General features: G+C 35.9%; 3 protein-coding genes and 1 long non-coding RNA gene across 10 annotated transcripts; 2 read left to right on the forward strand and 2 right to left on the reverse strand.

Moving 5' to 3' along the window:
• Window positions 1–8: 8 nt before the first annotated feature.
• LOC107273852 (chromosome-associated kinesin KIF4) lies at window positions 9–4,491 on the forward strand. Of its 6 annotated transcripts, none has more exons than XM_025091143.1 (8): window positions 9–202; window positions 293–602; window positions 697–833; window positions 966–1,241; window positions 3,482–3,664; window positions 3,828–4,010; window positions 4,085–4,164; window positions 4,244–4,491. In XM_025091143.1, the coding sequence occupies exons 1-7, from the start codon at window positions 17–19 to the stop codon at window positions 4,160–4,162; spliced, it is 1,353 nt and encodes a 450-aa protein (XP_024946911.1). In that variant the 5' UTR covers window positions 9–16; the 3' UTR covers window positions 4,163–4,164; window positions 4,244–4,491. The 6 variants fall into 6 exon arrangements, with proteins under 6 accessions (XP_024946911.1, XP_024946907.1, XP_024946908.1 ...); XM_025091139.1 differs by having other exon boundaries at window positions 4,085–4,158; XM_025091140.1 differs by having other exon boundaries at window positions 3,482–3,661; window positions 4,085–4,158.
• LOC112495268 lies at window positions 2,649–3,210 on the reverse strand. The gene is made up of 2 exons (XR_003061648.1): window positions 2,900–3,210; window positions 2,649–2,810 (listed from the first exon to the last, which is right to left on the reverse strand). It is a non-coding gene; the product is annotated as an uncharacterized LOC112495268 (long non-coding RNA).
• Window positions 4,492–4,882: 391 nt separating the features above from the next.
• On the forward strand, window positions 4,883–7,625 carry LOC107273851 (E3 ubiquitin-protein ligase TRIM23). Of its 2 annotated transcripts, none has more exons than XM_025091137.1 (6): window positions 4,883–4,959; window positions 5,341–5,901; window positions 5,961–6,069; window positions 6,148–6,521; window positions 6,589–6,957; window positions 7,040–7,625. In XM_025091137.1, exons 1-6 carry the CDS (start codon window positions 4,957–4,959, stop codon window positions 7,232–7,234), a joined length of 1,611 nt encoding a protein of 536 aa, XP_024946905.1. In that variant the 5' UTR covers window positions 4,883–4,956; the 3' UTR covers window positions 7,235–7,625. The 2 variants fall into 2 exon arrangements, with proteins under 2 accessions (XP_024946905.1, XP_015607909.1); XM_015752423.2 differs by lacking the exon at window positions 4,883–4,959 and adding an exon at window positions 4,980–5,203.
• A 123-nt stretch (window positions 7,626–7,748) lies between these two features.
• On the reverse strand, window positions 7,749–12,678 carry LOC107273853 (calreticulin). Its single transcript, XM_015752426.2, has 7 exons — window positions 12,485–12,678; window positions 11,489–11,593; window positions 10,849–11,052; window positions 10,229–10,380; window positions 9,309–9,812; window positions 8,973–9,116; window positions 7,749–8,742 (listed from the first exon to the last, which is right to left on the reverse strand). Exons 1-7 carry the CDS (start codon window positions 12,567–12,569, stop codon window positions 8,725–8,727), a joined length of 1,212 nt encoding a protein of 403 aa, XP_015607912.1. The 5' UTR covers window positions 12,570–12,678; the 3' UTR covers window positions 7,749–8,724.
• Between the last annotated feature and the right edge of the window lie 508 nt (window positions 12,679–13,186).

Below are 13,186 nucleotides of genomic sequence, written 5' to 3' on the forward strand. Positions count from 1 at the left end.
ATCGTTAATGAAACAGATGCGACGTGAGACTGAAAGCTTTAATCGTTGGAAGAAAGCGAAGGAACAGGAACTAAGTAAGTTAAAAGACCAAGAAAGAAAGCGTCAGTATCAGATGATGCGAATGGAAAATCACTATAGTAAGCAACAGAATGTCTTGAAGAGAAAAGTAGAGGAAGCCCATGCTATTAATAAACGGTTGAAGGTAATTTACTCCAATCCTAACATTCATATGGCAATATGGAGTGTAGAGAAGATGAAAAATAATATTTATTTAATATCCTTCAATCTATAGGAAGCATTGGAGGTACAACGCAAAGTTAAACAGCATAGCAGTGAGAAAAATACAAACACAGAAAATATTAAAGACTGGATCAATCAAGAATTGGAATTACTATTTAGTGTCAATAACGCAGAACTCACTCTTCAGCGTTTGTTACAAGATAGGTCAGATCATGCCGTAAAATTAGAAAAGCTTAAGACTGACAAAATGGCTCGGGAATCTCCCACATATCAAAATGATTTAGATGAACTCGTACAGAATGTTGAATTGCGAAGTGCACAAATAGCACAACTGCAACGCGAGATTTTAGAATCTGACCAAGGTAAAAAAATATACAATTATTTAATTAAGTTTATAAAAAATTAAAAAGGGCAGTTGCGTATAGATTCACATGCATCCGATATTTGATTTTATAGAGAATAGGTGTAAGTCACGATGGCAGACTGTGAGGTCCATGGCCGATGCCAAGACTGCTCTTAATATTGTCTTCGAAATAGTAGGAGATATACATAAAAGAGAAATTGCAAAAAATTGGGAATACGAGGAACTGATAGTAAGTTAATCTTAATAATCATATTCTCCTTCAGTATTATTTTAGACATGTAAAAAAGGGAACGATGTTCCTCGTTATAAATTAGATATCAAACATCTGATATAAGATTTAATATGAACTAATTAATTACAGGACACATGTGATCAGCAACATCTTAAGATTCGGCAAAGTGAACTTCAAGCAATTGCATTAAAAGCAGAGTATGAGCAAAAACTTGCAAAGCTCCAATCTGAATACGAGCAGGATGTTATGGATTGTATAGAACATCTTCGGGGTACTAATGAAAATTCCAATATTGAAAACACTGAGAACACATGGTTGAAACGTGAATTGAAAATGTACAAAGAACGTTGTCAAGCCTTAGAGCAGGAACGCGAGGAAGCTTGGAAAAATAACGAATCGGCCAACGTAAGGAAATATTATCTTTAGATATAAAAAAAAAAAACATTTTTATAATTCTTTAATGATCATGACTTTTTCCTACTCGGATATTTATGTCACAGAACTCGAAAGCTACTGGCCATACAAAAACGAAAAAGTCTAAATTCACGGTTGACGAAAACCAAGATCCACGAGTAGTTTGGAAAGATATTTTTTCAGATGATAGTTTTGGCGCCGATGACGATAATGATAATGATCCTGATTGGAGAAAAACACCACTATACAAACGAACTAGAAAAACCGTAGTAAGTTACTATAATATTTATTTAATGTTTTTGTTACGATTTTGTTAAAATTATGAAGCTTCTATTTATCTATAATCAGTATGTTCCACTATCGTCGTTCTAGCAATTTTAACTGTAATTAAATGATATCGTTACTATCAGTATATTTTGTGTCTTATTTTAGAGCGTGTTAACAGATTTAAGCAAAGATGATGTTCAACCTTTAAAACGATCATCCGGCGGAGAGATCAAATGTTCGTGTAAAACGAACTGTTCCACGCGGTTGTGTACTTGTCGTCGTCATAAAACATCCTGTTCAAATTGTAATTGTCAAACAGATATATGTAAAAACAGAAACACAAAAACTGTAAGTAATATAAATTAAGTATTCAATGTTTCATGTATTTGAAATATTAAAAAATTTATTTTGTTCAATCCTAGACGGAATTCGACTATTTCCCAGATGATCCGCGAGACACTACCGTGGACGATGTCGCAAAACGTCTGAAATTAGAATAAATGTACAATTGTTTTTTTAACAAAATATTGTTTTGATTTGTATTATTAATTAAAATTGTATAACCTTTGATTATGTTTCAGGCACGCCTAAGCTTTAGCATGTTAACTTGTGAATTTTATCTTAACATTAACATTAAATGCACTATTGAATAGTGAATTTTAATTAATATCATAGGTATTCAAAAAAAATAATTTTTATTCTGTAGACGTTACCTGTTAAGGTGGTCCGGTTATGGTAATAGAGATGGTCAGATTGAAACAGGTGGTAAAAGAAAATTGTAAGATTTTAGGTTCAACAATAAATGAGTGAAAATATAAGATAATCTCAATCCATACGAGCACAAAATCATTGCGTTCTACCGTACTAAAATGAAGATATTGAACTTTTATATCTCAGAAACTATACGGCAAATCATTTTCAAATATTTAGTTATTATCTGGTAAATATAAAACAATTAAGAATTTTATCTTTAATTGGGTATCATCACGGGACCACCTTAATTTTTGTGTGTGTGTGTATGTGTGTGTGTGTGTGTGTGTGTGTGCGCGCGCGCGCGCGCGCGCGTTTATACTTTAGACTAATTAATTTTTGAAATCTACAATAATACAAATATTATCGAACCATGAAATGTGAATATATGCGCATCATTTATTTATTTACGTAGATATATTTTTATGTACGTAGTACAATTCAAATTCTTATACATCCGTTACTTTTCAACTGTCGAGAGAGTCTTGTAGCGTTATCGAGCATGGTGAAAAATTGTTGAATTCTTTGTATAATTGAAGTATTCTATAATTTTTAAGATTATAGCTTCAGAATTACCAATTGCAATATTCGGAAAAAGTATTAAATGAAATAAAGATTCACTAATCACTTACATAAACAGTACATAGTACAGCAAGTAGACAGTGCAAAATAAACGTAACAGACCATTTCTAACAAGTTGGTCTGTACTTTTAAACGAGTAAGATATTGAAACAGGCTGAATTAAGAAGTTATCCCAGGGTAGTCATACGACTAAAAAATTAGGCGCTTCATAATTTTCAAATGAAACAATTTTGATCAATCAGAAACTTTGTTTCCTAAGGTTTCTGACAAATACCCCAAGCTACATAAAATTGTATAAAATCAGTTACTTAAATAAAAATTGTAACATCTAAACAGTAAATAATTTCATTACTACAGATGGCTCATGAGTGTGTACAAGTTGCTGTCAGAATACGTCCATTGGTGCAATCTGAAATTAATACAGGGTGCCAAGTATGTCTTGATGTTGTTCCGGGTGAACCACAGGTACAATTGCGGGGCACAGAAAAATCTTTTACATACAATCATGTCTTTGGGGCTGATATTGAACAAGAGGATTTCTATAATACTGCTGTCAAAGGAATGGTGGACAATATTTTCAAAGGTAAATTTGATGTATTTTGTATTAACCTACTCGGATATTTATGTCACAGAACTCGAAAACTACTGGCCATAAAAAAACGAAAAAGTCTAAATTCACGGTTGACGAAAACCAAGATCCACGAGTAGTTTGGAAAGATATGTTTTCAGATGATAGTTTTGGCGCCGATGACGATAATGATAATGATCCTGATTGGAGAAAAACACCACTATACAAACGAACTAGAAAAACCGTAGTAAGTTACTATAATATTTATTTAATGTTTTTGTTACGATTTTGTTAAAATTATGAAGCTTCTATTTATCTATAATCAGTATGTTCCACTATCGTCGTTCTAGCAATTTTAACTGTAATTAAATGATATCGTTACTATCAGTATATTTTGTGTCTTATTTTAGAGCGTGTTAACAGATTTAAGCAAAGATGATGTTCAACCTTTAAAACGATCATCCGGCGGAGAGATCAAATGTTCGTGTAAAACGAACTGTTCCACGCGGTTGTGTACTTGTCGTCGTCATAAAACATCCTGTTCAAATTGTAATTGTCAAACAGATATATGTAAAAACAGAAACACAAAAACTGTAAGTAATATAAATTAAGTATTCAATGTTTCATGTATTTGAAATATTAAAAAATTTATTTTGTTCAACCCTAGACGGAATTCGACTATTTCCCAGATGATCCGCGAGACACTACCGTGGACGATGTCGCAAAACGTCTGAAATTAGAATAAATGTACAATTGTTTTTTTAACAAAATATTGTTTTGATTTGTATTATTAATTAAAATTGTATAACCTTTGATTATGTTTCAGGCACGCCTAAGCTTTAGCATGTTAACTTGTGAATTTTATCTTAACATTAACATTAAATGCACTATTGAATAGTGAATTTTAATTAATATCATAGGTATTCAAAAAAAATAATTTTTATTCTGTAGACGTTACCTGTTAAGGTGGTCCGGTTATGGTAATAGAGATGGTCAGATTGAAACAGGTGGTAAAAGAAAATTGTAAGATTTTAGGTTCAACAATAAATGAGTGAAAATATAAGATAATCTCAATCCATACGAGCACAAAATCATTGCGTTCTACCGTACTAAAGCCTGTAAGGTGGTCCGGTTATGGTAATAGAGGTGGTCAGATTGAAACAGGTGGTAAAAGAAAATTGTAAGATTTTAGGTTCAACAATAAATGAGTGAAAATATAAGATAATCTCAATCCATACGAGCACAAAATCATTGCGTTCTACCGTACTAAAATGAAGATATTGAACTTTTATATCTCAGAAACTATACGGCAAATCATTTTCAAATATTTAGTTATTATCTGGTAAATATAAAACAATTAAGAATTTTATCTTTAATTGGGTATCATCACGGGACCACCTTAATCTTAGGATAAACATATTTGTGTCCAATCTATGTATATATTTGAAATAAAAATGTTTCAACCCGTGAATTTGAAATTAGTTGCAAATTACACTTGCATGAGGTACATCTTACAGTTGATGCAAGGAACTACTACCAATGGTAAGCGTTATGAAACCAATTTAAAATAGATTTTTATCTTACTAACTGCAGGTAAATTCGTTGACGTATACAGTTTATGTTGCTAAGCATAGATGCTGAACCTGGTTAGCAGAGCCAAATTTTAGCAAATACAATCACTAAGTATCAGCTGCCAAAGTGAATCAAAAATTAAATAAATATGACTGAAGACAAGGATCGAATCAGTAAATACTTGAAACGCTCTCTCAAAACGATTAAGCCTAATGTAAGATGATTACAATGTTTAATTGTTCTAACGTTAATAAAAATTGTGAGATGTGTAGGACACAACTGGTTAACCATTTTTTAGGTACGCCTTTTAAATTATATGGTAAATATAAAAATTAATTTATATTTGTACAGGAACTGGAGTGTCGTGTTTGTGAGGAAGTATTTTCTGTGGACGGTGCTAAGGTACCTCGATTACTCCACTGTGGGCATACAGTCTGTCATGCTTGTCTTTTACGTCTTCGACCTAACATGACAGACCAACAAATTCTCCTCTGTCCCTTTGACAGACAGCCCACGCAAGTAACTGATAATGGGATATATAGTCTGAAGAAAAATTTTGCCCTGATAGAACTCCTAGAAAGATTGGAGCAATCAAGTACTCAGAAGACTTTAGACCTAGAACGTGAAAGACTGCAGTCTACACAAAATTGTGACGAGGACGAGGAGCATATTGCAGTACTATACTGTACTGTATGTGAAACACATTTATGTGTAGCCTGTGACGTCCTTACTCATTCTATGAGAACTCTTACCAAACATAGAAGAGTTCCTCTATCGGAGAAACCCAGAGAGAAACCAAAATGCCCTATACATACTTCACACATTGCAGAATTTACTTGTACTCAAGAAGGGTGTCACAATGCTCTGTTGTGTTACCTATGTAAAGATTATGGCCGACATAGTATCCATAAGGTATACTAAACAGTTGTCACCTTAACGTACTAAGATACATAAAGAACTAATAATTCCAGCCAAGCCTGGTTGAGATCGAGGCAGAGAATATTAGGAGATCAATCATCGGAGCACTGCAGAAAATGACACAGTTTATGGAAAGCATGAGAGACACAGCACACAAAATAGGTAAGCCTGCTTACAATTTGTCTGTGACAAACTAATACAGCTCTCACATCAATCTACAATTCACATATCTCTACACAGAGATAGTAATACAGGAATTGGAGGGCTGGGCAATAGAGGATGCAAGACAGCGTGTCAGACAGCATTTCGAGGATCTAAGAGCATTGCTTGCAGAGCAAGAAAAGGCTGCCATAACATGTATAGATACAGAAACCCGTGGACGTCTATCTGCTCTACGTCAACAGCAAAAGGAATTAACAACAACAAGATCTCGCATAGCAGGAGTCTGCATTCAGCTGGAAAGTATCCTGGATTCAGAAGACTGGAAGTTACTGAGCAGCGTAGCAAAAGTAAAGGAAGATCTAGCATCCTTAGAACAACAGCATCAGCACTACGTGCAACGTGAACCTGATCTTTTAACACCAGAGTCATCCATCCCTATCATCTTCAGCAGGGTTTGTAATACAACAAACGCCTTCAACCATCAAATCACGCAAGATATATGCTATCTACACATTACAGGATAATCGGGTACACATTGGTACCAAAATCGACATGCGCGTCGTGATCCTGGGCCTGGACGGTGCCGGGAAGACGAGTATCCTCTCAGCCATGAGAGGTACAACCTTATCAACACCACCAATCCCAACAATTGGTTTCAACGTGGAGAGTCTAGAGTATAAGAATCTTGTATTCACCTTGTGGGACGTCGGCGGACAGGACAAATTCAGACCACTATGGAAACATTACTATCACAATACTCAAGCCGTGATCTTCGTCGTCGACTCTAGTGACACATTGCGTTTCGAAGAAGCTCAAAAAGAATTATCAAAGATAGTCAGCGAACGCGAACTTAAGGATGCTCTGTTCTTGATTTACGCTAATAAGCAGGTAACTTCCAAAGTAGCTCATCAACTAAAAATCCTTTCATTTTAATACTCGATACTAACGAATACTTTCCTTTCAATCTCAGGATGTGCCAGGATGTACTAGCGTAGAGGAGTTATCAGATATCCTATCCCTGCAAAAGCTGTGCTGTGGACGAGCATGGCACATTCAAGGATCTTCCCCGTCGACTGACATTACTGGTGCCACACAGGGTCTAGATTGGCTAACGCAACAGCTTGGTGCTCATGAGGCATTATACACAATGTCTAACATATCGTAATTTCTTAATCTGTCAATTGTCTGTCTTTTATAAGAAGTATTGATGGGTTCGTATGCCTTGCAAAAATTAAACCTACCGCATTATACAAGATTTTCTGATGTACGATGCAAACTGCACTTGCGATGAATACTACGTATACATAAATTACTCCCATTAACATTCCATACCAGTTACACTTAATACAGATAATCATAAACCCCTGATATAAACAATTATTTGTCTTTACAATACGTAAAAACGTATTAAGATCTTTCGAAATTATAGACTTTCAGGCAACTCCATTTTACGTCTATAAGTACGAAAACTCGTCATATCGTAAGCTACACCGATTTGTTTACGTGATTAATGTTAATTTATAAGGACATCAAATAAAGTATAAATTAATTTACCATTGCTATATATTATTATTCAATCTAGTGCGTACTCAGGTGTATCTCACGTGACCTAATCAAAGCATGGATACCAAAAATGACCTTAAGGCCAGAAGGATTGTCAGAAGAATAAACGACCTGAGCACATCTAGAAAAGTCTTATGTATTTATTACATGGTTATTGGTTGTTTGATATAATTATCAATTATTATCACTCAGTCATTTTTGCACACACCCATCACTTTTATACTTAAACGCTAGTAGTCGCAGAGCGAGTTACGCGTACACTGTACGGAGAACGAAATAATATATAGCATTATTTAAATTACATTCTTTTCTGAATTACTTTTATGTATATAAAACACACTTGACAAACAAAAACGGAACAACATAGTCTTTTGGAGCTGCGGCAATGGGAGCAAGACTGTGTGAATTTTTTTCATTTCATCAGTTATTCCTATTTTTCTTTCACATTTGTAATACGGCACATACGCTAGCGTTCCTCTCAACACAGTTAGCAAGTAAATACGCACTATCTGGTACTCTTTAGATTAAACCAGGAAATATCAATAGGACAAATAAACAAGAATTGATGAATTAGTACGTACATAGCGAATGGTATAGTATAAATTTAGGCTCGCAGGGTTAATGGCAACAAAATGGCCGGTCATGGAAACGAAATCATTTATCTTATTGTACGTTATCGAATTAATTGAATTCTGTAATAAAGGGCTGGAAATTATTTCAAGTAGTTTTGTCTCTTTTTCACGTCGCCGTTGAGATTTCTTTTTCCCTTATACATTTTCCATCCTGTATATAATGATGATATATAATGGGTATACTCTAGTGATCTATATAAATGTACTACTAGTTCTTTTTAGTTCTGATTACCCTGAACGATGTTTAGTACAAGTATCAAGGGAAGAGATTGGGTAAATGAGAGGCTGCGTGATAACTCCCTGCGTTGATATCCCGTCTAGCATAAGTACCAATATTCAGCGTGACTCTTTTTTAAAGTTATCTTCAAGCTGTGGTGTCGCCTATGCTGAGACAACTGCCTTGTCGTGGCCAGGCAGCTCCTGGAATACAGTCTGTGTTTGTGCCAGATGACACGCGTATTTACAATTCGTCGTGTTCCTGAAACAGATAAGTAGATTTCCGTATGAGTTTTGGTTCTATGGATTAACGAATTCGTAAGCTCTCTATGGAATCTTATTGGAAAATGTCAGCAACGAGGAATTCCAGCTTTTTATCGCTCACTAGAATCGGAATCTCTATTGTCATCATTTTTTGAAGAAATCAAATGTATGAAAGGAAATACTGGGATAGTACGAATCTCGTTTATAAGGGCTTTAATAAATGCTTACCTCTACTTCTGGGACAGTGTTGTCCTCTTCATCTTCATCCTCATCTTCGTCCTCTTCTTTTTCATCTCCGCTTTCCTTGCTCTCCTTCTCTCTCTGCTTCTTTTCCTCCTCATCTTGAGCTTCCTTCATCTTCTTCTCACCCTCCTGAAATGGGAGAATAATAGTCGAAGTTCAAAACTGCTCTTCTTAAACATTCACTGAAATTCTTGTGATACAGGAATTGGTCAGCAACGAGGAATTCCAGCTTTTTATCGCTCATCGAGTTCGGAAGCGCTTTTATCATCATTGTACTGTGAATTGTTATCGCTATGAATTAATTAAATGAATTATACTTACATAGGTGGGTTTCCAGACTTCCTCGCCGAACTTGCGAGCAGCCTCGATGTCATCCGTGATCATGACATTATCGAAAATGGTACCGGACTTAACCTGCCAGAGGTCAAAGCCGATAGCGCAGATCTCATCACGTTTATAAAGCTCAGGATCTGGTGTGTATTCAGGGTTATCGATCTCAGGGTGAACCCAGGGTCCCTTGTAGTTGGGGTTATCAATCTGCTTTGGCTTCCACTCTCCCTTGTAGTCAGGGTTATCGATCATTGGAGCTTCCCACTCGCCGTCCATTTCATCATCCCAATCCTCGGGTTTGGTCGCTTCAGGGTCTGGAATGTGTTCTGGCTTGTCCCAGTCGTCGGGCTTCTTATCATCAGGATCAGGAATGGTAGGCTTGTCGTCCCAGTCATCAGGCTTGCTCTGAGACGGGTCCTTGATCTTCTTTGGGGGCAGGAAGTCCCAATCTGCTTCCAATTCTCCAGATTCGACCACCTCGTTATCGATAAGTACCTAAGTCCAACGAAACTAAATCATTTGTACAATCCTTGAAACAGAAACATGTTTCTATGGAAAACATCGCTCATTATTAATAAACAGCCTGTCGGTCTTCACGGTGTACGTGCGATAAGCAAGTTTTACTTATTCACAAGGAAAATAAAGCGAGACTATCTTTTCTCTTTGAGTATCTTTAGCACATGTCCTCCATGAAATATATTAGGACATGTAACTCTAAGACTCATAGTTCAATCCTTGTTGTTGTAATGGTTATCGCATAGCAACACACGAAGGCTTACCACGACACGTGATACGTTATAATATAAATATGAGGCAGATAAATAATGCATATATTGCGATAAACAGTTTTGATTGATAAGGAATCTAGGAAGGAAATTATTGATCTGTATAAAGGGAAACAATGCAATTACCTGATACGTGTTGTCAGGCTTAACAATTAATGTGTATAAATGAGTATAGACGTCGTCCTTGCAACGAATATCCTTGTTGATTAGGAGATTCTTGCCCTTGTAGTTGAAAATGACATGCACTTTCTTCGTACCGGGTCCACAAATGTCAGGTCCTGTAAGTGCAATTACAACAGTCAATGAAAAAGATTGAAACGTCTACAGCATAGTATTCATTGGATCATTGCCCAGAATATTGTAAAAATTCTGCGCACACTTCCATGTAAACAGCCATAAAATTGTACTTTGACACTATTGGACGACTTCCAAAATTTTTTATTTTCAGTTTACAGAAGAAAAACCTGTATTATTTTTTTTTATTATTCAAGCATTGCATTATTTTCTATATTAAACAAAGAATTTGTTACAGGGTATTGTATCTTCACATGGTACCTGTGATGAGTTAAAAAAAACCAACCCAGGGCATAAGTGAGACTATTATTCTCCGAGTTCCTATAGCACCCATCAACCACGCTACTTAGGCATGACAAGTGACTCTAGGCTCGGTGTACAAATTTAATTACATTTGGGAAACCGTTCTCATCACATGAGTTTTGATGAATCTAAAATGAAAATTTTCTTACCAAACATGAGAAGGTATGGACTGTCTCCATGCATGTCCTTCTGCTCTAGTCCACAATCAAAGACCTTGGCGTAACCACCTCCACAATCAATATTTTGTTCATGCTTGACAGTGAACTGAAGAACAAGAGGTTTATCCTTATTGCTGAATGGAGTAAATTTTCTGCTCAGAGCATAGAACCGGGCATCTTGTGAAGTTTGGATACCTATGAAAAAATATGAAATGATTTATAATAAAAATGAAAAACAATTATTTGTCCATGATATTGTAAAATGTGAGTGTATCTGCACGAGGTACCTAATATATGCATAATTACATATTCAGGGCATATGTGAGACTTGATTTGCTCTCTGAGTTCCTCTAGCACTTCTTCGTCCATAAGGTACGACAAGTGACTCTAGGCTCAGAAACGATTTCAGAAAGGCCCAATCACATCAACATTGGTTAAAATTTAACTAAAGCATAAGTGCCTCACTGACTAGTCACATGGTCAAAATGGCATTCAAATCTTATTTAAAGCTAAACTGACGTACATGCAATCAGGCCTAAATATTTTTTTTAATTAGAAACAAAAATTGACTTTTTTCAAAGGAGTGTAGTGTTTGTTTATACTAATGACTCAATTAAAATAATGACGATACCTTTATCATTTTCGGGGTCGTTCCAAAATTTTCCATGACTCAAAACAAACTTTCCAAATTCCTTTCCAGGATGCTCTGAATAAATCCACTCTTTTTCCCACGAGTCTGTAAAAATAAAATAACACCAAAACCGTCATTGAACAGTAACCTGCAATACAACTAAACAAGTTCAAAATCCAATTGCAAAATAGAATAATAAAAACGACCAAATTCATTAATTACAATTCTCATGATCTTCTCAGGAATTAATGTTAATTTTTCTAAATTCGAAATAACGGAACCGAGAAAAAGATGCCTGATTCACCGTTTAAGGTAATATGTCTCCTCAGCTAGCGCCATATATACATATACCATTCCAACAACGAATCCTCCTGTCTTTAGTTTCTACATCGACAAATATAGCAATCGCTGAAACGCGTGGCAAAGTTAACAAATCATCCCGCGAAAAATATGGTCGCACACGTTCAACGTGCACATCATCACCCTGGTGCATACTAGACTTAAAAAACTGAAAATTTTTCACATCAATGCTGATTCCCGTTAGATCAGAGTCTGATCAAAGTAGTCGAAGCAATTAAAAAAGAAAAAAAGTGTATCTCTGATATTTTTCTGAAATATTTCTTGTTTCCTTTTTGGCTACGTGACTCCGCATGTTTCGAGAATATTCACGATTCTCATAGATTAAAAGAGTTTGAAATCTGTTTGCGCAGATCGCTTCAGCAGGAGATTGCGTGGCCGTTCGTCGATATGCATTACAGAAATGCTGAGCCACGAAGGCATCCACGGCAAGGTTAACGAAACGGCATAATTATATAAATTTTATTAGAAATTCATTGAGAAACAGTTATCTTCAGCATCATGAGAATAGTATGGAAGTATGGAGGGTGTGGTTGCCGGATAAAGGAATTCAGGGTGGTAATTTTACATAGCCTTTCGACAGGCTTGGTAATGGTAGGAGTAATGGTTTTTTATCTTATTATATTGGGTCTTACTTACCATCGAGGAACTTCTCTTCGAAGTAGATGTCTGCGGAGACCAAGGAGATCGCCAAGATAGCGAAAATCGCGCAAAAAGACCGCATTTTGGGCGCCCGGACTGCTAAGCCACTCGACGTACTTCCTACTCGTGCAAAGTACAAGCCGATAATGCCGGAACGCTGGACGTGGTTGGAAAATGTAGCAGTAACCGGGGTAGACAGATGGAAAGCACTGATTGGGTAAATTTTGTTGACCAATCAGAACCAACCACGCTTGACGTATACAGCGCCACGCTCCACGCCACGGAGCACTTATCAAACTGGCTGACATAACGTCACTCATGTATTTGAAACTGATACTGTTATCTATCGTCGATATTGTAGACAATAAATAGAGGTTCGCGAAAATTCGATGAACTTTGCTGGATGTTAGGTACGTTCCGAAATTGCACTGCCAAGACTGCTAATCTAATTGTGTCTCACTCAATTGCATTTAGGTAAACATGGATATAACAATACCCGTAGTACTGGCAATGCATTTGAAACGGACCCATTGAATAGCACGGATGAATGATTTAAAAATAAGTTCCTTATCGGAGGTCCTGTAGGATATCGAGCTATGGAAATGGCTTAAACTAGTTTGGATAATAGCATTGGTAATTAGAGGCAATTTCTGAAATTGATATTCGACATGAATTTAATCTATATATATATAATATGTG

Source organism: Cephus cinctus, unplaced genomic scaffold (genome assembly GCF_000341935.2).
Source record: "Cephus cinctus unplaced genomic scaffold, Ccin1 Ccin1_scaffold1847, whole genome shotgun sequence".
NCBI lineage: Eukaryota > Metazoa > Arthropoda > Insecta > Hymenoptera > Cephidae > Cephus > Cephus cinctus.